Genomic DNA, 27802 nt, shown 5'->3' with positions numbered 1-27802 from the left:
GAATTTCAAAAGTCAACTTTATCCAGATAGGAACCTTTCAGACAGAACACAGAGAGAAAAAGGTAGGCGGCACTTATTAAAATACACTTTGCCAAACGATTTAACATTAGAATACAAGAGGAGCTGGGGAAATGCCGGATGCGGGGTCTCGGCCAGCCCCACCCCCAGTTCCTCCCCAGTATCCTCCGAAGTGGGAGGAGAGTCAGACAAAGCTCAAATCATTCCTAAGGGGAGCTCACGGCCACCTCAGGCGCCAGCGAGCAGGCTGGGTCTGCGCCTTTCAGGGGCATCCGCGGCAGCAGGACTCACACAGGCAGGCTGCTTTTAGAGAAAAAGGGCAGCTGGCAGGTGAATCTCTTCGGGTGGGGTCCTCGGAAGCCACGCGGATCCCACCTTCTGGCCCAAGCAAGGGAACTCGCGGCCGCTGGCACTGCCCGTCAGGGCAGTGGGACCTCCCAGTTAGGGCAAGAACAGAGTGCGCAGGGATGGACACCCAGGGACGAGACCACACTGGTTGACACCACCCCAGCACGGGCTTCCGCGGAGACTGAGTCCCGCAGGGGCATCCCGAGCTTGTGTCCTCAAGAAGCGCAGCAGGGCCCCAGGAGGCAGTCTGGAACATGGCAGTAGGGCCCGAGGGACCAGAGAGGCTGAGAAGGGCCCAGAGGCCCCCGGGCCACTGCCTGGGCTGCTCTGCGTGTCTGTTTCCAGGGTTGGGCCTCAGAGCCGTGGGCCTCGTGCTGCTGGGGGCGGCTGGGGTGGGGGGGGAGGGTGCGGGCTCAGCGGTGCTTCTGCAGGGGGTTGGGCTGGAGTGTGGAAGGCTCAGGCCGTAAGTGGGGTGCTGGGAGCCCCCGGGCTGGCTGGCACCTTCTCTTGGTGCCTGGTAGTGGTGGCCACAGTAAAGGTCACTTGCTAAGACGTGTGTTAAGTCCCAGGTGATTGTCAGGACAGTCTTGTCACCAGAAAGGCAAGTGAAACCTGTTCATGAGAGCCTACAGCACACCCTGCTATGATCCAGATGTTCAAAGCCAGACCGCAAGTCCGGGCAGGCGCCCCTCCCGAACTTCCAAGGCATCTCTTTGGAGCTCGCTGGACGGGCACTGCAGAAAGTCAACCTCAGCAGGAGCGCAAACAAGGTCTCAGAACTTGTGAAGCCCAGTGGCTGTCTCCTCCCGACATGGACACGCTGGCCCGAGCCCCCATCGGCGCCCCCCACGCCCACTGCGCCCGCAGTGGCTGTCTGTCCCACCCCAGCCCTGTAGTCAGGGCACCCCACTCACTGGACTGTTAACACAGCTAGCGTACAGATAAAACCCAAAGGTGTACTGACGATCAACAAAGAGCCGGCTCTGACCCCGCCGTGGGCCTTGCACACGTCCTTCCCAGGGGGTTAGAAACGAGCCCTGCAGCATCTACAGGAGTCACTGAGCTTTATGGTTTCATTCGGCCCCAAAATACACGTTTAGGGGGCCTCAAATTACTAGACATGTGAATCTGAACGTTCCCCACCCCCAGGTCCCTTCCACCCTTCGGTTCCTCCCACGAGCTCCAAAGCCAAAGTTGAGTCTGTCCCACTCGGGTCGTTCCACGGTGGGTCTGCTCCCTGGGGGCTGCAGTTCCCATGTGAGTGACGGTGGCGTGCCAGCGCAGGGGCCTCTGCCGGCCGCTGTCACATGATCGCACAGCACGAGTTTTGCTTCCGGGCCTGGAAAGAGACAAAGAAGAGCTGAAGAGGTGGACCTCGGCACACGTAGCACTGGGGGCTCCGTGGGGGTTGGGCGGCTTTACCGGGGGCTCCGGGAATCGCAAGGAGAGAGAGAGAGAACCGGCCCGTCCGCGACGCCTGGAGCGAAGCTGTCCAGGAGCAGTTCATACCCCTGAAGTTATTTTGTCCGCCTTCCGTTAACGCTATCAGTAAGGAAGTAAACTTCCTGTTGTCAAGCCAAGTACAAAGAACAGGAACGTTAAGTCGGGTTGGCTGAGTCTCTTCCTCTGCTCCGGCCCCATCTCCCCGTAAAGCTGTCTTAACCCACAGGGGTGCTTCTTACTGAGGATGTCCTCAGAGAACAGAGAGGTTCACACTTCGTTTGTGGGGCCTCCGTTACCTTCCCTCTCACCTCCTGTTCGCAGATGCCCCCTAGCCCCACTGGCATCGCCCTCCAAGGCACACGTGAGAGCAAATGTGTGTGTGGATGGACCAAGTAAACGCAGCGCCCCGCTGTTCAAACTGAAATCCTTTGGCTGAAGGGAAGCTAACTAGGAACATAAGGAACTCTCTGGAAGGCGGCGCACTGCTGCTCCTCGGCAGGCAGCAGGGATGCGGGGCCCACCCTTCCGGCCTGGGGAGGGGGGAGCCTGGAGGCAGGGCGGGGCAAGGCCCCAGCTCACCTAGGCTCCCACAGCGCCCCAGTGAACCTGCCGCTACTGACCGGCCACGTTACTGAACGTTCCAAGGAAGACTTGTTTAGTGGTGAGCACTGCTCTGCGGAAGGGGTGCTCGGGAGCCGGGCCGCACTCACCGTTTTATAGAAGGCTTTAGACTGTATTCCCAGCACTTCGGATTTGGACACCAGGTCATCTAGCTTCTCGCCTCGCTCTAACAAAGACTCCATGGTGTTGTGCTGGACAAGAAGAAAAACGGAAAAGAACACTTTGCTCTGTTCACAAAGTGAGTAGACGCCAGCCCCCTCGAGAAGCTCAGTCACAAGAAAGCACTTCCTTTGGGCCCTCCGCCATATCTGGGCCACTGCATCAAGACACAGTGTCCCAGACCTGTGGAGGAAACAGGACCTAGTGACCTTCCTGGAGAACCTAGAAGGTTCTAACTGGGACATAAAGCACTTCCCCCAAATCCTCCACAGCACAGGCTCAGCCAGCCACACTCCAGGAGGGATCACCTACGCCTGTATTTATACACACACATTCCTACTGCACAGAACGCTTCCTGTTCCCCCAGGGGAACTGTGTCTAAATCGCATTACTGTCAATTCTGCGAGAGCACTTCTGCACTTAGGCAGTACAGACAGACCCTTTCTGAACGGGTGAAGGGATGGAGGCCCTCAGAAGAGCCCCCAGCCCCACTGCCAGGACCATCAGGAAGTGGCCGACTCACTCCCACCCCAGACGGCCATTGCTAGGGCAGCCGCAAGGCCCTCAGAGGCCACTTTAGAACAAGTGGCACGAACCTAGCTTTGCACATGTGAAACGGCACAGAATGAGGAGTGAGCAAAAATGTCCTTCATCTCTACACACAGCCGAGCAACTCAGATTTCCACCATAAAAAGTTAACTGGCTCAAGACATGAATGGGATAAAAGGTAGCATAACCAGTAATCCAGATTTTATCACTGCAGCCAGAATGGGCTGGGTGTCCAGGACCCATCTGTTCTGTGCAGTGGAGAGAGAAGGAAAGACGGGGAGCATGTGTCCCCCGGCTCTGTGGTGCTCACGTGCGCAGGTTCTGAAGCAGCAGAAGGCAGAGACAGGGCTCGGTTAGGAAACATGCAGAAACATGTCACAAAAGACAGAGAAGTGCCTGAAAACTGTCACATCTAACTTTCATTCCAAAGCCCCCAAACATTATCCAAAGCATGGTTTAGAAGACCTAGGCTTGGAGCCCCTGGGATGCTCTTTATAGAACATAGCCTGCTGGGTCCTGCCCCAGACCTGTGCATGAAAGCTGAGCCAGCATTGGTAGGAGTTTTATATTTGGGGTAGGATTTGTCTGGCCACCTTTTCTGGGTTTTATTTTAATTTTCGGGGGGCTGTGCTGCGCAGCTTGTGGGATCTTAGTTTCCTGACCAGGGATCGAACCTGTGTCCCCGCAGTGGAAGCGCGGAGCCCTAACCACTGGACGGCCAGGGAAGTCCCCTTTCCTGGGTTTTATATCCATCTACTTAGGTGTCCATTACTTGCCGGCGCGGGCTAAGCCCTCGCCCTAAGCCGAAGCCGGGCGTTGTTCTGTGAGCAGGGGCGTAAAGCTCAGGATAAGCTCCCAGTCCTGGGAGCTCGCACACGGGTCAGGATTCACGTAAACGTGCAATGACAATGCAGCGACATTCGGAAAGGGCCTGTACAGCCTCCGAGTACCCTGGTGGCCTGAGTGCAGGGCGCCCGTGCAGGAGGCAGACAGGAAAGGGAGGGAGGGCCCGGGGTGCGGGACCATGTCAGGGAGCCTGCACTTTATCCTGGAGCTGACTTGGGAGCTGCCAAGGACTTCAGGCAGAAGAGTGACAGATCAACAGCTACTGTGTAGTGGACAGACTGGAGGGAGGCAGGAAGCCAGGGGACCAGTCAGAGGCAGAGGCCCCAAGAATCAAAGCCAGTGCTGACTGAGGGCCAAAGGTAGCTCAGAGTTTTAACAAAATGTTGAAGCAATTACAAACCAGGATATTTCAGCTAAAAATGCAGGGTTCCCGCTCTTCTAAAACAGGCCTGATTCTGACAACGCCGGGCCTGCATTTAGTCAGAGCGGGTGAGCCTCAGTCTGTGCCGAGACCCAGACCCTGAAAGGGAGGCGCCTGCTGGGCAGTGGCTCAAGCTAAGACAGGCACTGCAGAGGCAGGACCACAGAACTCAGATCCCCCGAACCCAGTAACTACCCAGACAGGGAGCGCGGACGGGAATATGCTGGGTCCCTCACACAACGGGTGCCGTTAACCAAGACGGGGCGCGGGAGGGATCCTGCTAGGGTTGTCTGAGTGAGTCTGGCTTTGAGGCCTCTGATGCACGGGGACAGGTGGGCAAACGCCACTTTCAGAAAAGTGCTTCGACTACAACTTAAGCAAGTGTCGGCCGCGCGGGCTTGACTACCGGCAAATCTTTCTGCCCCTCGGTTTGGGGACTTGCTCTCCTACTTACTTACCAGGATGATTTTGGTCTCATCTAGTTCAGCCTGCACTTTAGTCATGGGGTCAGCTTCTCGGGGGTTCTAGGAAAGACCCAAAAATAAAAACCATGTCAGGACTGGAGTGGCCACCTGGAAAACGGGGCTCAAAACCAAGTGAGCTGGACACACTTTCAGAAGTTAAAAACCACAGGCTGTTTAACCACATGATAGAGAAGCAAAAGCTTGCCTAGGAGCTCGGGTTCCAGGTCTTAATGTGGGTCCCTGCGTTTTTCAAAAGGACATCAACATTCACATCACCCAGAGCCACAGCCACCAGGGCCACCGGCTCTTCTGTTCCACGCAGCTTTGGCACACAGTCTTTACACCCTACCTGGTATCTACTGAGGTGACCGTCCAGGCCTGCGTACTGGATGGTATCGGGGGATCCAACTGGCCAGTCTATCCTGTCGACCTGCTTGGAGAATTCGTCCAGTACCTGCAGGACAGAGGAGCTCAGCAACACGCCCTCCCTTCTGCTGTGCTCATCCGAAAGAGAGGACCCAGGGAGGAGGGTAGAGGAGGATGGCTAATGGCAAGGGGAAAATCTAAGCTCCAGTTCCTCCTTCCTCAGTATTCTGGGACTTAAACACCGAGGATGCCCAGCCTCACATGAGCCTCATCTGGTGAATGACAGAAGTATCAGAATTTCAAACTACAGATCTCCACTTTTATCAGGTTACGAATTTCCAGAACAAAGGATATTGGCCCTCTAATTTTCCAAAACAATTCTTCAGAAAGGTAATTAGGTCCCTTGAGTTTAAGCAGCCGCCAGATTTCATGTGCTTATAAGTGTACGACTGTTTTGGGGGATGTGAGGCCAGGGCCTTTGAGGAGTTTATCATTAGCACCACACAAACACACTGAAGAACGTGGCGGCGCTAGCCCCACACGGGGCAAGAAGCTGCTGTAACTGCACGATGGGCCAGCAGGGGGACTCCTGCAGCAGAGGCACAGAGGTGGGGAGGGGCCCAGTGTGTGCCCTACGAGCCTGTCGGAGCAGAAGAGGGGAGGAGGGGACGTGGGTCACGGGGCAGAGCACGCATTTCTTTCTTCAGAAAGAAATGAAAGTCATGACTTTGAGGGCAGAGGCAGGAAGAGAGCCAGCAAGAGGAGTGACGGGGGCAAAAGCACAGCCAGAGCTGACGCGAGGGCCCCCTCCCGGAAGGAGAGTTGCCTTGACTCTGTGGCCAACAAGAAGAGTCAAGGCAGCACCAGGGACACTAGTAGGGTGAGAAGCAGAAATCGGCAGGGGCAGGGGGTACGGTGGGGTGGGACGGACGGGACTGGGAAGGCTCCCAGACTCTCTCTTGGTTTAGGGTGAAGAGAAAAACTGAGAACAGGTTGATTTTGGACACACTATTTCGCCCCTTCCGCCTTGGGCCCTGTCGTCACTCCCGGCCCCAGTCCACACTCGTCTGTCCAAGTACAGTCCAGCCGAGCTGCAGACACACCTTCTCCAGCAAGGTAAACGCCACCCGGGATGGGTATTCACTGTCAGCAATGACCACTCCCGCCAGACTGTCGTTTCTCACGTAGACATGGCACAGATATTCTAGGGAGACAAGAGGCCAGACACACAGAGGGTGACGTGAGGGCTTTAGACTTTCTCACCACCAAAACCAGTCAGAGTGTTACAGTGCTGGGCTCCTGCCTCCTGGGCCAACGAAGCGGCTCTAAGTGAGGTTTATGGTCAGGCCCTGCACATAGGACAGCACGTGTAGTTCTGACGGCAGCGCGGCCCAACACCTGCTGCAGGGTGAGTGAATGCCCCAAGGCCCAGCGTGCAAAGCCAGGGTCTAAAGGAGCACCAGTGGTGCAGAAACATCCCAGGCAACAGGGCCCCAGGTGCATGTCCAAGTCACGTCCTTGAGCTCTAGGTCAGGCTCGCCTGTATCTTGGGAAGCTGCAGCCCTCTGGGGCTCTGCTGTGCTCTGCTCCCAAGCTGATGGAACCTTGGCCAAGCCAAGCAGCCTCCACTTTCTTTGAAATCACCTGTCAGGGCCTCAGCCTTCCTCATTACAGCAACCTAGCCTGCTCCACTCTGTTGGTGGGCCTTGGCGGGGACAGGGCAGGATGGGAGGAAGAGACAAAGCCCATCCAGAAAAAAATTAGCCACAGCTGGCTGGGGTCTCAAGCATGTGCTGAAGTCATCAAATTATCAAAAGGTACAGTCTATACAAGGGCTTCTGCAAAACAGTCACAATCCCTGAAATTAATTTTTGTCACTTTAAAAGGATTCAGAGATGACACAGCTCACCAAATGCCTCTAAAATAAATGTCTAAAAAAATTTTAAAGGAAACCTGAATCATGAAGAAGAAAAAACTAAGGTCAAGAGGAAAAAATAATGAGTTTCCAGATTCCTGGGCAAAAATCTAAGCAGCACAGAATACAGTATTACCTCCACAGGGCTGGGTGGACGTCCTTTCCTGAGATGTCTACAACTCCAGAGGGGAAAGAGGACACAGCAGGAAGGCCACTTACTGCTCCGAGGGGCGGACCCCAATCTTAAGCGAGTCCAAGCTTTTGGGGGTGATTTTAACCAGGCAACTTCGACACCAACAGTGGGCATAGAATTTTGCGTAACAGGAAAACGAGGAGGAGGGAAGAGAGCAGCTAGCAGAGCAGTGGGGTCCTGGTAGCCCGCTTCATCACGCGGCAACCACTCCTGCTGATCGAGCTCCGAGCTGCCTGAGGTGGGGCAGCCAGGCCAGCACACACTCACAAGGTAGCAGGTCCTCTTACCTTGTTCCTTGACAGAAGCTCTGCTGCCTTTCGAGGAGCGCTCCACAATCAGCTGACTTGTGAAGGTCATGAATTCCTGAACGCTAAGAAACACAACACATATTACCTGTTCCTGCCACCTTGTCCCCAACACAGTGGAAAGGGACCTCTGAGCGTATACACTAAGGAGACACTGCTTCTTGGTTTCGTTCCTTTCCCTCCCAACCTTAGGACGAAATAATAAACACCCTGTCAATGATCACAAATACAGGTAATTAGAAATCACCGAGACCATTCAAACCACATCTGCTTGCTACCTAGCTCGCTCAAACAAACCACTTCCAGACTTCCAGGGAACTTTCTACAGGTTATACTTAATTTAACATTTTGGTCAGTGTATGATTTGGGGCACAGCGGAGAAGCAAAAGCCAGCTCCTGTTTTCAAGGCTCCACTGACTTCTGAGAAGCGGGGACAAGTAAAATCTGTGACAGAATAACGTAAGTGGCAACAACTGTTCAGCGGATGCACAGTCAGTTATGGCCGCTGCCACTGGCTGAACCCGGCAATGCGACATGTCCGCAGTGACTGCTGGCTCTGGCAGAGAACGAGGCCTCCGCTCTGCTGGGGCAAATCCACCCTATGAGCCCGGGGCACTCTGGAAGGAAGGCAGGGCAAGAGCTCAGACAAGACAAGGAAACGGAAAATGGCTCGCACAGAGGCTGAGAGGGAGGAGGCGGCTCACGGGCCCCACTGAGCGATGTGGCCAGAAAGGAAGGGTCCCAGGTGACGACGGTCCAGCTGGAGGAAGCGGAGTTAACAAGAAGCCTCTGACTGGGAATGCCATGTAAAGGGCCATCAGCACAGGGCCGTGACTTGGGGAATCCACAGTTAGCCCCAGCAGATGTGGATACTTCTGAAACCGCACGGAGAGCCGCACAGACGAGTGAGGACTCGGGAGGGGACTTCCCTGGCTGGGATCCCAGCTCCACCACTTAGGAGACGTATGACCTCCGGGGCAAGGTACTTACTGCACCAGGCTTCATCTACAAATCGAGATTTACTGCGATGATTAGATGAGCACTTAGCACGATGTCTGGCGCACAGTATTACTTGTTATTATTATTTTGAGAGGGTGATAGGATCAAGATGATCCCTTAGAGAAAACTCTGAAAATAAGGAAGTCCTTGCAGTAAAGCTAAAAAGAGACAGAGCTTAGAGCAGGACTATAATTAGACAAATGAAGAACTGCATTCATTGTGAAAGTCTGCCTACAAGGGCCAGAAAAGCTGGAAAACCCTTCGAAGGGTTGAGGCTTGGGCTCTGATAATCCTGAGACAGGCAGGATGGAAGAGAAGAGGACTTATGAGAAAAACGGTGAGCTCGGCTGGACTACGTGTTGTTTTAAGAGGCACTGGTAGAGCTGTCCCTACAGTATTGCAGTTGTGTTAATCATCTGAAACTGGTCTGGTATCGCAAACCAGTGAGGTGAAAGTCCTACAGTGAAATCTCTGAGAATCTTCAGTATACGTGCGGAGAGGAAAAAGAAAAAGTGAAAGAATCAGAATTAGCCAAGTTAGCTCCCAAAGTTCGATCACAGAAAAGAAGGGACACAGAACAGAGACTAGAGGTCATGATAAAGAAAGCTACCAAGTGCCAAGAAGGACCCAGAAAGAAGCAGAAAGTTTCAACAAAATAACAAGAGGAATTGTCTGAGATCCTGCCAGGAAGCCACTCTCATTAAGAACAAAACAGCCGCACTGAAGCAGCGAAAACAGAATCCAGACTGCAGATTCCCCCAGACCCGGAGACTGGATGACCACAGACCCAGACTCTGTAGGGTCCTTCTCCTTTTGTGCCTGAGTCACCCCCATCCCTCCCACGAACAGGCTGGAAGTGTCTGTGGTAATTCTAACACACACCTGATTGCATTAAAGTGCCTCACGAACGTTCAAAAGCTTGTAAGCGCTACAAATCCCACGCTTCCTTCCAAATCTTCACCGTAGAACCCTTCTGTACCACTAAAGCCCAACCGTAAAGAGCGTACGATTTGCGTTGGGGTCCTGGCTGGTTTGCCATCCAACTCTTGGGACCTCAGTGACTTCACCCATAAAATACGACAGTATACCAATATCTCTCATACGGAATTGCTGGAAAGCCCCACCAGATAATACAAACGTGGCTCTTAAGGAGTGGCACGTGAACTTCCTAGGTCAGCATCACTAAGTGGGCGTTGCTGGTTTAAAATATAGATCGCTGGGCCTCCACTGGACGTGAACCTGGGGAATCTGCACTTTTTCAAAGCCCCCTAATAATTTTTATACGACAGAAATTTGGAAAAACCCTGATTACAGCATTACGTTCTACGATGGGATAAGGCTTTTTGCGATCAAAAAAACATGAATCTTCAGAGGCACAGTCCGCAGGCCGAGGAAGAGGCCACCGCCGGCTCCACTGCGGGAGGCCGAGCCACGGCCCTTCCCCGATTCCGGGGCCGTCTCCAACCCCGACCCCGGGCCTCCCCGGCCGGGCGCCGCCCGCCTGGGCCCGCCTACCTGGACCTCTGGAAGAAGCTGAAGGAGGACACGTCGTACGCGGCTTTGAGGAGCACCGCCTTGGCATCGCCTTTGTACAGGACGCTGAGGCTGTACAGCCTCATGGCGCCGCGCCCTCGGGCCGGCTACCCGCCTGGCCGCGGGATCGGCTCGCAGGGAGCAGCTCGGCACCGCCCCTCGAGACCACCACAGGTTGCTGACGGGTCGGCCGCCGGCTTCCTCCGCCTGGCTCTGGGTCCACTTCCGGCTCCGATCAGAGGCCTACCGAAGGGTTTTCGTGCCCCGGATGCAGAAAGGAGCAGCCGGAAGCACGGGCGAGGGGGCGGGGCAGAGAGCTGCGCGTGCGCTTGAGGTCGGTCCCCGCCCTTCGGGCTTTCGTAGGCCGGCCGGCTCGCTGCTCGTAAGTCTTTAGCCTTCCTCCGCTGTCCTTCTCTCTGTGAGGGCCTGTCCTTTTCTCCCTGGCCGTCCTGAGTTCTCCCAGGGGCCCTTCGCTTCCTCCCGGTCCGTTCTGAGCCCTGTAGGGTCGCCTGTGTCCCCCGGCGCTGTCCTCCCTCCGAACGGTGAGACCCAGAGTCCCACCCACACGCTAGGGCTTTGTAAACCCCACACAAGGGACTTTGATTTATGGGCGAACTGCTGTCCCTGGAAAGTGTTTTGTGAATCATATCTCCTTTCTGAGTGAAGAAAGGCAGGGACCTGCCGGGAGGTGAAGGCATGCCTCTCATTTTCAGATGATTGAGTCCTCTCTTGCCATTCCCACGCCTTCCTCCTGCCTGCCTGGGAGCAAGTCCCTGGTCACACAGGTCCCTTCAGCACAAGCCCGCAGGGGTGAGGGCTCCTGGGCCTGCCCACCACCTGGGAAACCAGATGTCTAACCACTGATTTGGGAGCCAAACTGCTGACCTCACAGAGTAGCAGAGCCACTTCACCTCAAAAGGGGCAGAAATTCATCTCCAAACTGAGGGAGCAGCTTGGCTTACTGTGACTTGGAAAAACTTACTTTGCTTGAGATGTTGGAATAGTGCTTTTTCAATGGATGGGGATGAATGAGGCTCAGTTCCCTAAGGGTAGTACATCTTTCATGCTTCTTGTTTGTTAAATGGTATGTTATCCGAAAGCATCTTGCAGGACAGAGGTGAAAGAGCCTTGGTGTTTGGAAGTTGGCAGAAGGGTTACACAACTATCATGCTAGAAGCTAGAAGCAGCCAGATCTGAAATGATGGGAAAGAGATGGTAGTATTTGAAAAACCAACGGCATCACTCTAAACATTACCCTAAATCAGGGTGTCTCAACCTTGTCACTGTTGATATTTCGGATTGGATAATTCTTTGTTGTTGGCGGCTGTCCATGCATTGCAGGCAACATCTCAGGCCTTTTACCCACTAGATGCTGGTGACACCCCACCGGCCATTTGGCAACCAAAAATGTCTCTGGGGCTTCCCTGGTGGCGCAGTGGTTGAGAGTCCGCCTGCCGATGCAGGGGACACGGGTTCGTGCCCCGGTCCGGGAAGATCCCACATGCTGCGGAGCGGCTGGGCCCGTGAGCCATGGCCGCTGAGCCTGCGCGTGCGGAACCTGTGCTCCGCAACGGGAGAGGCCGCGGCAGTGAGAGGCCTGCGTACTGAAAAAAAAAAAAAAAAGGAAAGTCTCTGGTGGGACTTCCTTGGCTGTGCAGTGGTTAAGACTCTGAGCTTCCACTGCAGGGGGCACGGGTTTGATCCCTGGTCGGGAACTAAGATCCTGCATCCGTGTGGCCAAAAATAAACAAACAGACAAATAAATAAAAATACAAAAATGTCTCTGGACATTGCCAAATGCACCCTGGGGAACAGTGGCTTAGAGAACCATTGCTCTAAATATTCCTGTGGCTGAAGGAAGTTTCCACCACCTGCTTTCACTCAGTACCTTCCTCACCGACCCTCTTCCCTGGCTATTTCCAAGTGCAGAGGGTGAACAGAGCTTTCCCACATCCCCTCCATGTTGGTACTAAACGTTAAGAACAGACTTTGGCCAACGCCAGGCCTGTGTCACGGGATGGTGGAGAGCTGTGCAGCCCCATCCTGACTGCGCTGACATGGTTGACCTATAGGGGGCGGGTGAGAGCCATTTTTGAAGACAGTTCTCAAAGTCCCTTTTCCTTTGCCACTAAAAGTCGTACAAAAGGAGGAATCAGGAGGACAGTGTTGGGTTGGAATAGATTTAAATGTATTCACGTGACACGTAATAGTAATTGTCTCGAAGTTTCCCTTACACCAAGCACTTTCCATATGCGTCCTCATTTAATCCTCACAAAAACAGAGGAAAATATTATTACCACCTTACAGACATGGAAACTGAGATTCAGGTTAAGGAAATTGCTCCTAAGAGGCACACGTCAACACCAAAACACGTAACAAACTTTCACAGCTCTAGCAGCGCTCTCCCTCCTCTCTGGCCTTGCTTGTCCTCCATCACCCCAGAAAGCCTCGCTTGGCCTATGTGGTTACCAGCTCCCCAAGCTCATCCATCTTACTGAATAGCAAGACCCACCTTCCACTCCAACACCCCAGCTGCCACCCAACTTGGATTCAGTCCCAGCACTTCTACAAACCACAAAACCACAAAAGTGAACAAACCATTAACTCCTCTGAGTCTCTTTCTCTCTTTCATCTGTAAAACTGGACAAATACCCTTTCCATAAGCATGTTGCTGGGAATGATAAGACATTACGTTCCAAGCTGTAGTCATAGTAGCTGTTTAACAACTAACAGCAATGATGATTACGTGTATTGTTACCGTTCATGACAAAAAGGAGGAGAGGTCATGGTGGGTTACAGGTGTCCTGCAGGCTGTGGGAAGTGGAGATTTGATGGTAGGCTGAAATCTGAGGAAGGTCTATAGATTGCAGATTAGTATTGTATCTGTTTTAATTTCTTGATTTGCTCATGGTGTTGTGGTTATGTAAGTGAATTCTTTGTTTTTAGGAAATACACACAACTACTCGGGTAAAAGGACAGCCTGTCTGAAACATGCTCTTAAAGGGTTCAGATCTATGATACATATGGAGGGTAAAGCAAATACGGTAAATTTAAAGAGTCAGGATGAAGGGTATCCAGGAGTTTCACTGTACCATTCTTGCAGCTGTCCTGTAAGTCTGCAATTATGGGGATAGAAAAGATTGTAGGGCAGGGTGCTGACGTCATGCATGCAGCATCCACACTTGTGGGGATGGCATATTTCCCTGGAGTCCTGACCCCCCTCATTTGCTGGGCCCTGCAGACAGAACTGGAACAAGGCTGCCCATGACAAATGGCTGAGGCTCTCTAAGTTCGCCCCCACTGGGCAAGGCAGGCAGCCACCCGCCTTTGAGGCTTTGCTCAGCTCTCGGAAGGCACTCAATTTAGCTGCACAGTGGAACCCTCTAGGGAGCTGGATAAAAGCTGGCTGAGGGGCATACTCCAGGAGGCCCAGCCCAGGGGGGAAACCAGCCATTCAGTGGCCTCGGTCCCCATACCCCCTTGTCCGGCCAGTCAAGGCCAGGGCAGTAGGGCTGTTTTCACTCTAAGCCTAACACCAGCCTCCACAGCCTTCCCAGGAAAGGGGCCCTGAAAGGGGCCACCAATGTGGTCAGGCCTCCAAAGGAGTTGAGAGCACGTCACTATTGTTTTTTTATAAAAGTATAAAAGCTTTTTCTCTGGTCACTTCTTTGGATTTTCATTCTCTCGTGAAGGCGCCTCTGTACAGGTAAAAATTTAAATAAAACCTGTATGCCTTTCTCGTGTTAATGTCAGTTTAGTTCCTAGGCCCAGCTGGAGAGCCAAAGAGGGCAGAGGAAAATTATTCCTCCCCTACACTTTCTTAGTAGTTCACCAAGTCTAAGGAGCATGGACTTGATGCCATCAACTGGGGTCTACTAGCAGACCCAGCCCCCAGGAAGGCTGCTGACTACCACCACTGCTTACCCACGTGTCCTGTGCTCCCACTCGGTTCTCCAGGCCACAGGGAAGACAGGCACAGACATGGCTCTGCCACCAGCAGAGAGGGAACAGAAGATGACAGAGCAGGAGAGGACCGGGTATACTATAAGGTTTACCTGGAGGCAGTGGGCAGGAAGAGATCACAGCCAAGGAAGACAGGAGGCAGCTGGGAGCTCCCTGAAATAGAGGGACAGGCACCCTCAGAACTGCCTCTCCTGCAGGGGCTTCCCAGGAGCTGTATTTGTACCACCAGGCACCCCTCCCCTGCTCCGGATCTAGGGATGGATGTGTAGCCCACTCTGGATACATGGTCACTTAGGCAGGTGACTTGACCTGAGGCGCCCTTACTCCTGTGGTGCTGCCCTGCACAGAAAGTGGGAGAAAGTCTGCAGAATAGGAAGGGGGGAAGGGGGGCAGGCAGAGGCCCTGGGAAAGAGGCAGAGCCGGCCACCATGAAAGAGGAGTCTGGGCCTCACAGCAGCCTGGTCCCCAGGACCTCTGAGAGCAGAAAGCAAGGACGGGAGTCATCATAAAGGAAAAGTCACGACTAAGAATCTGAAAGTGCAAGCGATAGAGCCCCCTCCCCAGCCCCCTCCATCCCCACAATCCCCGTTTCCACATGGGTGCCAGGAAGTCTGAGCCAATCAACACAGTCCCATCCCTATTGCCTCAGAGATTGGTCTACAGATGGGCACCTGACCCACGTCTCAGCCAATCAATGCAGACCTTCTCCCCCCACCAGCAGCGTAGACCGTCCAATTAGAGCAAAGCCCAGGACTTCGTGTTTGACACTTGGGAGAAGCAATGGGATTTGCCCAGGTTAAAAAGGTCAGCGAACCCCAAACAGTATTGGTACAAACTTCTGCTTAAACATAGAAGATGAAATACATATGTTTATATGAGCTTCACTAGAATGACACAAAGAGGGCAGGAGGAGAATGGCAAAAAGTGAGAGGCTAACCAGGGTAGGCAGGTTTAAATTGGGGAGAGGCGGGGTGATGGGGGCTTAGCAGAGTGAGGGCCTGAAGCACAAGGTCCTGGAGCTGCAGGGGCGGGTGGGGGGGGCGGGGAGGAAGCAAGGGGAGCCCTGAAGACGCTCCTCCTTCCTGCACCACAGATACTTCCCCCAGGAATGTACCATCCTCTGCCTCACCCTAGGGAGGAAGATGCAGGACTTTCCTGTGGAGACTTGAATGTTCAGCGATTCTGCCACTTTGAGGCCCCCGTGAAATCACCTGTTGTTCCAAGTAGTCCCTGTTGGGTAAATGTCTCCTGTGAGGTCACTCCCAAGGCTCTGACCTGTGTGCAGTGTGGCTGCCCTTGGATCAGGTGACATTCCAGTCATCTGTGGCCAGGGAGGCCACAGGGCTATGCAGCAGGGCCTGGGACTTCTGCATGAGGACTGCCTTGGCCCCTGTCCTTGGGGGATGGTGAGCCTTTGCAGCCCAATCCTTCAACATCCCCAGTCTCAGTGAACTCATTTGAAAGTGGTAAAAATAATACCACCCCTGCCTACTGCCCCAAGACTGTCTGATCAAATGACAGAATGAATACAAAAGTACTTTGTGAATCATAAACGTTTCAATCAGTATAATTATAATGACAATTTCTCCTCCATATAAATATATTTTCTTTCTTTAGGAATAAATCTAATAAGAAATATATACGATCTATAAGAGAAAAATAATGAAGCTCACCTGAAGGGCATAAAAGAAGACTTCAACAAACAGGGCAACTGGCTACATTTCTGAATGAGAAGACTTGGCATTATAAAGATGTCTGTTCTCTAAAATGGATCCCCAAATCCACAAATTCAATGCCTTTCCAATGAAATTATCAACAGCATTATTTTAGTGAAATGGGAAGAGTAGATTCTAAGATTTATATGAAAGATAAAAGCCTTATGGTAAAGAAAATTTTGTAGGAAAATAAAAGGAAGGGATCCCTTCCCACCAGATATCAAAAAACTGAAAAGTGCCAACTGAAAGAATGTGGTATCTACAGGAACGGACAGAGAGACATCCAGCTCATAGACAGAGCTGAGGCCAAGGCAGGCAGAGTACCAAGAGCCACTTTTACATTTAGACAGTCTGTTGCTGACACAGGCAGCAAAATGAAAAGGAAGAGAGAGAGAGAAAGAAAGAGAAGAAAGAGAAAAGGAAGGAAGGAAGGAAAGAAAGAAAAAAAGCACCCAAATGTGCCACTTCCCATCTTTGTCCCATGCACCAGAAAGGATGACACCCAACCAAAGACAGCTGGATGCCTGCGCCTCAAGTCACCCCAAGGCATCACCTCTGGCTGGGAGCCCATTCTAGATGGCAACTACACCCTGGGGGCAGGGACAGAAAACCTCGTATCTCGGAACCAGAGATGAGGGGAAACCCTCCTGATGCCTCCTGGGCAGATGTGGAAGAGAGTGGGTGGTGGCCTCAGAGCAGCTCCTCACAAGTCCAACCTCAGTTCCTGGAGTATCACAAAGTGTTCTGACAGGCTCAGATTAGCTGTGGTCCCAGACTTGGCCTGGTGGCCTTTGAGGACACCTGCAAGGTGACCAGAGCAGAGCCGTTCCCTCACAACAGAGAAATACAACAATGGAGCATAAACTGTGGTGCAGTTATCAATACAAATCAGTGGGGAAAAGGTAGCCAACAAATGTTAGACTCCTACCTCATACTATACACAAGCAAATTCCAGAGGGGCTGAAGTGCTGAACATTTTTTAAATATTGGAAAAATATTACAAGGAAATGTGGGAGAACATTTTTCTAATTTTGGATGGGAAATGCTTTTCTTTTTTAAAAAAAATATTTTTAAAATTTATTTTTGGCTGCATTGTGTCTTAGTTGCTGCGCATGGGCTTTCTCTACTTGCAGCGAGTGGGGGCTACTCTTCATTGGCAGTGCGTGGGCTTCTCATTGCGGTGACTTCTCTTGTTGCGGAGCACGGGCTCTAGGCACGCGGCCTTCAGTAGTTGTGGCGTGCAGGCTCAGTAGTTGTGGTGCACGGGCTTAGTTGCTCCGCAGCCTGTGGGATCCTCCAGGACTAGGGCTCGAACCCGTGTCCCCTGCATTGGCAGGCAGGCTCCCAACCACTGTGCCACCAGGGAAGCCCCCAGAAATGCTTTTCTTAACAAGACACGAGCTTCAAAAAAAGAAAGAAAGCCAAATTCATAAAAAAGAAATACTTCTCTGTGTTAAAAGACACCATTGATCAAGCCATATGTTTAGCAATAGGTAATACAGCATATTCAACAAGAAAAGGATTAATAGATATTATGGATGGAATATAAAAATAGTTTATACAAATTGAAAAGTAGAAGACAATTCAATAACAAAACAGTTAAGTAATATAAACAAATCATCCTTAGAAAAAGGAATACAAATAACTATAAACATATGAAAAGGTGTCCAGCACTTTGCAATTCAAATGATAATGAGACGACAGATAAGCAAAAGTTATAAAGATTCATCATCTCAAGGACTGGCCAGCATGGAGTCAAACTCCTAATGATGCTGGAAGGATTAATTGGTGAAGCCATTTGAAGGGGCCAATGTAGTCCTGTCTGCACAATCATAAAATGTGCCCAGCATTGGACCTAGCAATTCAGCCTCTAGGAAGCATCCAGAAGAAACACATGCACGTGTTGACCCTGGTAAAAGGCCGAGATTTATAACAGGGGAAAACGGAAACTGCCCAGATGACCATCAATACGACATTGGTTTAAAAATATTTCAGCGTACCCATTTGGAGAGATCTCACCGGCCACTCCTTCCCTCTCCCTCTGCTGGATCCCAGCAGAGCTCATGTTTCCAGATGGTAGTCAGGGAAGGCAGTGACCAAAGCTTGAGGGTGGCCTGGGCACGTGTGGCAATGCCACTGGCTAAGCCACCTGCTCCCTCTCCTCTGGTTCCCAGACTCAAGGGGGCCTCTCCTCCTTAGGACATGAATTTGGAAGACCCTGTGACCCTGCCCTGGGAACTGGACAGGTGGCAAAGTCTGCGGTGATAAGGTGATTGGGCTGTCGCTATGGTGATGGGGATGGAGGCCTTTTGCCATCAGCCCCAGTTTTCTGCATGGCAGCTCTAATGACAGGATGGTCAGCCCTGCAGAGGCTGGAGGGTGTGAGCGCAGAGGCCTGTTCCTGGTTGCCATGGCAGCGTGGGCCCTCGCAGGAGCGCAGAAAGCCCTGGCAGGAGAATTCCCCACTCCATACCTGGTCAGAGCAGGAAGTGTTGGGCCGTGACTGAGCCTCAGGGAAGCAGGTTGGGGTGTGAGAAAAGAACAGTCGCCCACAGCTTAATTACTCAAAAGCTGTCCCCCAGCCACAGGAGGAAAGAAGACCTTTTCTGCTGAGTCTGTCTAGAGGACACCACGCCGTCACAGCTCAGCACAGCCCGGAGAGAAAGCTGACCAGTGCTGACCAGCTCTGGAGCCCGGCAATGGCCCTGCCCCGATGATACCTGGCCTGACAAGGCCTCAGTGGGGAAGGGTCCCGACTAGGACCCAGAAGAGAAGGCTGGCAGGCTTGCTGGAGAACAATGAAAAGGAGGAAACTCTGTGATTGAACCTCAAGCCAGAAGCCAGCCAGAAGGTGGACCATATTCTACCAGACACTCGGGCCGGTTGGGAGAAGCCTGGGGATATTTCTGCCTTGGAAGCCCGTTGGGGAACACTGAGGGGTTCCAGCTCCCCCAGGCGGGCTGCGGTACAAATGCTGGATGACAGAGCCAGGATGGAGATCGCCAAGAAGGAAAAGGTAGCTCTCTGCTGCATTCGGTTTTCTAGAAGTGCTTCTTACACGTTCCTGTATTCAGTGGTTTGTTTAACTTGACCAAGTGTTTGTGCCTCAATATCTGATTGTATGTGCAGGTGCTTTAGGGACAACCTGCTGGGAGTGAATTATGAGGCATTGACTTTGGTAATGCTTTTATTTTATTTTTGTTTTTTAACATCTTTATTGGAGTATAATTGCTTTACAATGGTGTGTTAGTTTCTGCTTTATAACAAAGTGAATCAGTTATACATATACATATGTCCCCATATCTCTTCCCTCTTGCGTCTCCCTCCCTCCCATCCTCCCTATCCCACCCCTCTAGGTGGTCACAAAGCACTGAGCTGATCTCCCTGTGCTATGCGGCTGCTTCCCACTAGCTATCTATTTTACGTTTGGTAGTGTATGTATGTCCATGCCACTCCCTCACTTTGTCACAGCTTACCCTTCTCCCTCCCCGTATCCTCGAGTCCATTCTCTAGTAGGTCTGCGTCCTTATTCCCATCTTGCCCCTAGGTTCTTCACGACCATTTTTTTTTCTTTAGATTCCATATATATGTGTTAGCATACGGTATTTGTTTTTCTCTTTCTGACTTCACTCTGTATGACAGACTCTAGGTCCATCCACCTCACTACAAATAACTCAATTTCGTTTCTTTTTATGGCTGAGTAATATTCCATTGTATATATGTGCCACATCTTCTTTATCCATTCATCTGTTGATGGACGTTTAGGTTGCTTCCATGTCCTGGCTATTGTAAATAGTGCTGCAATGAACATTTTGGTACATGACTCTTTTTGAATTATGGTTTTCTCAGGGTATATGCCCAGTAGTGGGATTGCTGGGTCATATGGTAGTTCTATTTGTAGTTTTTTAAGGAACCTCCATACTGTTCTCCATAGTGGCTGTACCAATTCACATTCCCACCAGCAGTGCAAGAGGGTTCCCTTTTCTCCACACCCTCTCCAGCATTTATTGTTTCTAGATTTTTTGATGATGGCCATTCTGACTGGTATGAGATGATATCTCACTGTAGTTTTGATTTGCATTTCTCTAATGATTAGTGATGTTGAGCATCCTTTCATGTGTTTGTTGGCAATCTGTATATCTTCTTTGGAGAAATGTCTATTTAGGTCTTCTGCCCATTTTTGGATTGGGTTGTTTGTTTTTTTGTTATTGAGCTGCATGAGCTGCTTGTAAATTTTGGAGATTAATCCTTTGTCAGTTGCTTCATTTGCAAATATTTTCTCCTATTCTGAGGGTTGTCTTTTCGTCTTGTTTATGGTTTCCTTTGCTGTGTAAAAGCCTTTAAGTTTCATTAGGTCCCATTTGTTTATTTTGTTTTTATTTCCATTTCTCTAGGAGGTGGGTCAAAAAGGATCTTGCTGTGATTTATGTCATAGAGTGTTCTGCCTATGTTTTCCTCTAAGAGTTTTATAGTGTCTGGCCTTACATTTAGGTTTTAATCCATTTTGAGTTTATTTCTGTGTATGGTGTTAAGGAGTGTTCTAATTTCATTCTTTTACATGTAGCTGTCCAGTTGAGACAGTGACTTCATTGGGCAAACCAGGTCCTCTCCCTACTGCTCCAGACTCCGGCCCTGTGACCTGGAAGTCACAGGCTGCCAGGAGGCCCGGGAGGTGACCTCTGTTGGGAAGAGGGTCCGGGGAGTTTAGAGCCCCAGCTGGGGGGCTTGGGGCCTGGGATCTTGGTGGCAGAACCAACTGCCCAGCCATGAGGCAAGACTCAACAGACATCACGAAAGATCTCAGATGCCTGCGCTTCCCTGCAGGAATCTTTTCCTAAGAAGCCTCAGGGCTGTTGCTCCTGGTGAGGAGTTGAGAGCAGTTACTTTTTCCAAAGCAAAGAAAAATCCAGACGTCTTCTGAGCCAGCCCTGTGCGCGAGCGGAGCCAGGGCTGGTGACAGGGCAGAAGGAAGAGCCTGCCTGCTCCCCCAAGCCAGGCGGGGCGGGGGAGACGGAGGAGAGGGCCCATATCCAGTCCCTTTGGCATGGTTTCCTCCTCACATGTCTTTTCTTCTCCTTCTTCTGTGAAATGACAAGGTCAGCATAAACACTGGGCTCGTTCTGCTCCTGGCAGAGCTAATGATGTTGGGAGAAAAACAACCAGCCTGGGTCGGGGTGCCCGCAGCTGCAGGCAGCAGGAAGCCCACGTCTGCTGGTTCCTGGGCCGATGACCGGAGTTTGGATGAGAAATCCTACGCAAAGGGGCCGTGGAGGCCAGCTGGGGAGAAGGGAGGCGGGGTCTTTGGCACAAGCAGAGAGCTAGCGTGGCGACAGTGAGAGGTGGGGCCTGTGGCTCGCCGTGGGGAGCTGGTGTGGGGAGGCCACCACGTCAGACTGGGGCTGGCCCACGCCCCCTTCTCGTTTGTCCCAGGGACACAATGCTCCACGCGGTAAACCGTTTCTGTTCCACACATGCGGTGTGCCGACCCCCGTTCAGGAGCCAGTCTGGTTCCAGATCGCTGGTGGGGGACGGAAGGGTGTTTCACTGACAGCCTTGTCAGGGCAGAGAGGAGAGGGAGGCACTGCCTCTGGCACGTGCCTTAGGGGGTACCAAAAACATCAGTCATCAAGATAAATAATATTCTAATTCAAATTCTAAAGAATCAAAATCCATGCGAAAAATTATGATGAGCAAAATGCCAAATTTCTAAAGAAAGAGGGCCTGAGTATTACTGATTTTTTTCGCTTGTCTTAGGCCTGTGCCGGCTGCCCTTAGAGTGCCAGCTAGCAAGGTGCCAGGGCCAGACAACGGAGGCGTGGGGCTGTGACGTGCACACCCCTCCCGTCTGTCCTAGCTGCCCAGAGGACCCACCTCTTGTCTGGGGGCTGGGGGAGCGGGGTGGGGGTGCTTCAGCTTGGTTTCAGGGCCGTCCTAAGGATCTGAGGTTTCACTGCCAGGCCCACCCAGGTCCAGCCCTGCATCCCTGGGAAGTGATACACCCACCCCAAGCCAGCGTGTAGCCTGGAGTGGTCGGCTGGGGCTGTATCCACGCAGGCTCCCAGGAGGAGAGCGTTCAGGTTGCTTTGGAGGGAACTGCAGTGCTGCTGGTTTTGCTCGTTCTTTTCTAATTTATGTATTTATTTATTTATTTTTGGCTGTGTTGGGTCTTCGCTGCTGCGCGCGGGCTTTCTCTAGTTGTAGCGAGCCGGGGGCCACTCTTCGATGCGGTGCGCAGGCTGCTCATTGCAGTGGCTTCTCTTTGTTGCAGAGCACGGGCTCTAGGCACACGGGCTTCAGTAGTTGTGGCTCGCAGGCTCTAGAGTGCAGGCTCAGTAGTTGTGGCACACGGGCTTAGTTGTTCCGTGGCATGTGGGATCTTCCCGGACTGGGGCTCAAACCCCTGTCCCCTGCATTGGCAGGCGGATGCTTAACCACTGTGCCACCAGAGAAGTCCTGGTTTTGCCATTTCTGTTTCTCTGGTTCATCTTGCCTCTGTACCTGTCGGATCACCTGTGGTCATCCCCCTATAATCTGCAAGAGTGTGTGGCCTCAGTACCGTTTTCAGTGACTTCCCTGGGGGGATGGCAGCTTCTTACGTGGTTTTTCTAGAGCTCCTTGGGGGCAGGCCCGCTCCTACTGATGCTGCTTCTTCTCCCCTCCAGCCTGCGGCTGTGGAACTCCACCACAGAGTCATTCCCTTGGCATGGAGCTCTCTCTTTTTTTCCCCATAGTTTTATCATCTGTAAATGGGTTAAAAATATCATCTTTTTCCTTAAAAAATTGTTTTTAATGAAGTATAGTTAATTTTCAATGTTTCAGGTATACAGCAAGGTGATTCAGATACATATATCCTTTTTTAGATTCTTTTCCATTATCGGTTATTACAACATAAGAAATATAGTTCCCTGTGCTATACAGTAGGTGCTTGTTGTTTATCTGTTTTATATATAGCAGTGTGTATCTGTTAATCCCAAATTCCTAATTTATCCCTCCTTCCCTTTTCCCCTTTGGTAACCATAAGTTTGTTTTTTATGCCTTTGAGTCTATTTCTGTTTTATAAATAAGTTCATTTGTACCATTTTTTTGGATTCCACATATAAGTGATATCATAAGATATTTGTCTTTCTCTATCTGACTTATTTCACTTAGTATGATAATCTCTAGGTCCATCCATGTTGCTGCAAATGGCATTATTTCATTCTTTTTTGTGGCTGAGTAATATTCCAGTGTATATGTGTACCATGTCTTCTTTATCTGGTCATCTGTCAGTGGACATTTAGGTTGCTATGGAGTTCTATCTCTTGATGGCCACAACTTCTAGGAGACCTGAAATTGGGTCCTGGGAGCCATGTTGGAAGTTCCTGGTCTATTCTTCCCCCTCCCTCATCTGTGCCCTTCTGCTGGTGGGCAGGAGCGATGGGGGCTCTAGAGCCGGTACAGTTTGCCTTATGTGGTGGGTTTAGGGAGCACTTTTCAGGAGGAAAGCTGGGAAGGTAACACTCCAGGTGTCTTAGTCTGCCCAGCTGCCATCTGGGTGACTTAACCAGCAGACACTGCTTCCTCACAGTTCTGGACACTGGAAGTCTGAGATCAGGGTGACATCATGGTCAGATTCTGGGGAGGGCTCCCTTCCTGGCTTGCAGATGGCTGCCTTCCTGCTGTGTCTTCACATAGTTGCAGGGGGGGAAGGAGAGCACTCTGATCTCTTCCTCTTGTGGGGGCTCTACCCTCATGCCCTCATCTAACCCTAATCACTTCCCAAAGGCCCCACCTCCTGACACCATACACTGGGGGTTAGGGCTTCGACATATGAATTTGGGGGGACACAATTCAGTCTATAGCATGAGGGGTGGGGGTGAGAGCCATAGGGGGCACTGACCTCCCTCCAGTCAGCCCCCCTCAGCTGCCCTGGGCACTTCGCTGCTGAAGGAGAAGGCTCAGAGATGGGGTGAGTCTGCATCACTTGGCAGGCATGCGCATCCAGGTTCCCTGGCAGGACTTGTCCCAGCGGATCTGGGGCCCCAGCAGGAGAGATGCCCTGCCCCCCAAGCCCCTTGGAGACCTTGCTACTGCCAGATGCTCAGGAGGACGCGAAGCTCCAGGTGGGCCCCAAGCAGGTGTTCTGGGAAAGGGGCCTATGCAGGGAGGAGCAGATGGCTCCGCTGAGCAGAGCGGTGATAAGACCCTGAGTGTGGGGGGAACCAGGCTCCCCGTGGCTGGTGTGGATTCAGCAGCAGGGGCTGGGGCTGTGCCTGCCTGCCGTGGGCCCCTCTCGGCCAGGAGCCTCTGGCTCTGAGCAGTGTGAGACATTGTCCCTGTGGTCCCGTGACGGGGCTGGGCTGGGAGGCCGTGGAGCAGAGACTGCCCCAGGAGAGCTGAGCAAGCTGCCTGCGTCCCAGGCCTCAGGGTCCAGGCGCCTCAGGAAGAGCATTAAAATCCCCAGCATGACTGTGCTCTGGAGAGGCGTCATCGTCGGGCTTCTCGGGTCAGGAGCAGGCCAAGGGGACCCGGCAGTGAGACGGTGCAGACCCAGCCAGGCCCACGCCTGCTCCTGCAGCAGCAGCACCGGAGGGTGGGAGCGGGGGAGAGGCACAGAGTGCTCTCGGCCGCCTCCCCCATTTCTGCCGAGCTGCCCTGAAGCCACCTGAGGCAAGCGACGTGAGAGCTGCATTCAAGGTCGGCCCTCCAGAGAAGGTTCTGGGGCCCCCACTGTGGGCTGCGCTGCAGCCTTTGGGGACAGCCCAGGCGTGTTCCCCATGTGTCCCCATCCCGGCGACAGCGGGGCAGGCCTAGCCTGGCCCAGCCCCTCCACCTTCACCTCACTTCCCGTCTCATGGGTGGGCGCTGATCCTCAGGAGGACGCGGCTCTTCCTCTGTCTCTCTCTCTTTTTCTGTCTCTCTCCTTCTCCTGTCTCTCTGTCTCTGTCTCTGCGTCTCTCTGTGTGTGTCTCTATCTCCCTATCTCTCTCTCTTTGTCTATTTCTGCCTCTCTTTCTTTCCCTCTCTTTCTGTGTCTCTCTAGGTCTGTCTCTCTGTCTCTTCATCTGTGTGTGTGTGTCTCGCTGTCACTGTGTCTCTCTCTGTGTGTCTCTCACTGCTTCTCTGTGTCTCTGTCCCTCTCTCTGTCTCAGGCTGGGTGCACATTGAGAAGAGGCCCCCTCATCCCCCCCAAGCCTGCTGCCTCCCACATCAGTCCCTCAGGGCTGGGTCTGCCCACTGCCCAGTTTCCTTCCAGACTGGAGTCCCCTCGGGCCCCTCCTCTGCTCAGCACAGGGCTCCCTGCTGAGCCCACGTCCTCCTCTTCCAGGCCACTTCCCTCCTCAGCCTCCAGGGGCCTCCCAGGAAGCTTCTTGGCGTCCACCAAGGCCCCTGGTCGTCTGACCACCACCATCTCCTCTCTTGCGCCACGTATTCTATTCCTTTATTTCTGAAAGAGCAGCCGTTTCCTGGTGACCAGTTTGTGTACGGGCCATCGAGCTGTTTAGAGAAGCCAGCTTTATGGGACGAAGTTCCAGCAAGTACATGTGCCTGATGAGGGTCCATTTCTGCTTGTTTACTTCTGCTCCAAGGAATCCCTCACTAAAGCCACTCGCATTTCAGATACAGTTGTGGTGCCGGCTCCTGCCTCCCCTTTCTCAGTGAAGTTGAAAGCCAGTTGTCAAGTTTCATAAAAAGCACCATGGGGGTTTTGACTTGGGGAGAGATGAACCTTCCACCCCAGAATATAGACCACTTCCCCCTGATTCAGATGGTCTTTTTTTTGTCTTTTTTGTTTTTCGGACACATGTTCGCATTTTCTCTCTTTGGGTCTTGGGCTCTCCTCTCCACGAGACTTGGGCTCCTGGCCCAGGCCTCTCCCTGGCCCCTGAGAAAGCCAGTCTGGCTCATCCTCCGGCCATTGACGCCAGAAGGTCCCGTCCTGAGGGCTGGGGCGGGCCAGGATGCTTGGGCTCTGAGCCTCCCACAGGCTCCCCGCAGGGCAGCTCCCGGACGCCAAGCTGGGTGCCGGGGGTCCCACCAGCTGCTGGAACCAGTGGGAATTGCCTGGTGCTGACAGCCCAGCCATGTTCTAAACCGAAGGGAGGTGATTGGGAGGGGCACTGGGGGGAGCGGGGCTGCAGAGGCCATGAAGGCCAGAGTGTGTACCCAGAACACGAGTGGTCCTGCGGGGTAAGGGGGACAAAGGGTCAGGTGTGCGGGCAGACCATGCCAGAGAACCCACCCTTCCGGGTGGGCGGCCGGCTGCCCCTGGGCCCCGATGCCTCAGGGCCCGCTGCTGCCCTGCTCTCGATCACTGCCCCCTTCCCATCCCTGCACTTGCTCTTCACATGTCTCGCTCAATCCATATCTGCTCTTCCCCCCTCTGCTGCCCCCCACCAGGCTGCACCTGCCCAGCTGGCGGCAGCGGGCAGATCTTCCAAGTCTCCCCCACTGGTGCTGGACCCAAGCAAGAGTCTCACCGAGGGGAAGAGCCCCAGCGATGGGCCCTTGCTGCCAAGTCCCCGCCGGCCAGGTCTGCCCACTGCTCAACCACTGGCTGTTCTTGGCGATGGTTCTCGGAGGCTGCCCTGCCCCTAATTTCACAGAGGAGGGCTTTACAGGCAGAGAAGCCCCGTGAGTTGCTGAAGTCACACAGGGTGAGTGATGGAGACCTGGGTTCAGTGAGAGCATGTGTTCTTAGGCAGTGACTTCATGAGCCCAGAGGTGGCCCCTGGAGAGGGCAGAGCCTGCATGGGCTCTGGAGCCAGCTCCCTCGAGGCCTGGTGAGATCTGCGCGGCTCTGGGCCTCACCCGCCTGGTCTGCAAAATGGGGCAATAGCAGCGTGTGCCGCCTAGGCTGGGTGTGGAGACTTCTGTGAGGTGTAGCTGGAGGTCGATCAGATGGGGACGCAGGGACCAGGAGCTTCTGAGAGGCCCCAGGGCTCTGGCCACCACTGCTCACTGCTCCGGGGTTGATAGTGCCTACACTGTCTCCTTTGCTCCCGCCCCTCTAAGGTGTCCTAGCATAGTGTGCTTGCGGAAGCACATTTAGGACCACGGCCTTATGTTCTGTGAATGTCTGTAGATGCCTGCTGACCTTCCAACACACCCCTGCCACACACAGCTCAGCAGACCCCTGAGCCCTGGGCAGGACCCTGGGTGTTGAGTGGTGAGCCAGCTTGGCACAGGCTGTGGTCCTCCACGCTGGGCACCCTGGGCTTGCCCATCCCTCGGCCCACTGTGCCAGCCACCCTGCCCAGGCAGGAGACCTGTTTGATCTCGGAGAGATGGCAGTGAGTGGTGGCTTGAAACAAGATCTAGTTCCCTGCCCAGGAATTGAACCTGGGCAGCCTGGATCAAAACCAGGCATCCTAGCTGCTAGACCACCAGGGGCTAGAGGCTAGAAACAAAATTCCCCTGGCCCTTGCCCCCAGTGAAAACTGCATTTCTCAAGGAGGCAAAAACTGTAAAAACGGGTACAAGTTGACTATTAGAGACACAGTACAACAAGTGGGAGAGCACACAGAGAAACCGTTTGTTTAGTTGAGACAGAAGTAAGGCAGAGATGCACACCCGGCGAGCAAGGGTGTGGGCGTCCTCCCTAATGAGGAGGAGAGCAGTAAAGAAGCGGTTAAAGCATTCATATAGGGCAGTTCTTCCGGGTCTTTGTTTACCTTTGGCCAATTACCTGGTTTCTTTTTCCACACCTGTCCTGCCCTAGGACCTCCCCAACGTGTGTGCGCAACTTTCTTTCATGATGGGTTCCAGCCCAGAGGCCTATGGGGGGGCCTTGGCATCACATATTATGGGGTAGCGCCCCCTCCATTTTGACCCCCAGGGAGCCTTTCTGCGCATGTGTAGTGTCTCCCTTGCCCCAAGGATGGGAAATATGTGACCTCTTGATCCCTCACTCAAACAGGGTTTAGCCCCTCTCTGCTCCTGCCAGGACCGTTATCTTAAAGTG

General features: G+C 52.8%; 2 protein-coding genes across 4 annotated transcripts in view; one reads left to right on the top strand and one right to left on the bottom strand.

Annotated features, from left to right (window-relative positions):
- Position 1: 1 nt before the first annotated feature.
- Positions 2 to 10434, bottom strand: YKT6 (YKT6 v-SNARE homolog). Its single transcript, XM_082662161.1, has 7 exons — positions 10163 to 10434; positions 7631 to 7713; positions 6339 to 6439; positions 5219 to 5323; positions 4864 to 4929; positions 2520 to 2621; positions 2 to 1705 (listed from the first exon to the last, which is right to left on the bottom strand). Exons 1-7 carry the CDS (start codon positions 10264 to 10266, stop codon positions 1670 to 1672), a joined length of 597 nt encoding a protein of 198 aa, XP_082518287.1. The 5' UTR covers positions 10267 to 10434; the 3' UTR covers positions 2 to 1669.
- An 8316-nt stretch (positions 10435 to 18750) lies between these two features.
- Positions 18751 to 27802, top strand: part of GCK (glucokinase) — a gene marked incomplete at both ends in the record, with an annotated part of 46206 nt that continues 37154 nt past the window's right edge. For all 3 annotated transcript variants that reach the window (XM_082662053.1, XM_082662052.1, XM_082662051.1), the window contains one exon: positions 18751 to 18874. In XM_082662053.1, coding sequence (XP_082518179.1) covers positions 18830 to 18874 — 45 coding nt within the window. The remainder of the gene's footprint in view (positions 18875 to 27802) is intronic.

The sequence above is a fragment of the Grampus griseus genome, assembly GCF_964374135.1.
Source record: "Grampus griseus genome assembly, chromosome: 9".
NCBI lineage: Eukaryota > Metazoa > Chordata > Mammalia > Artiodactyla > Delphinidae > Grampus > Grampus griseus.
This window is presented reverse-complemented; position numbering and strand designations above follow the sequence as displayed.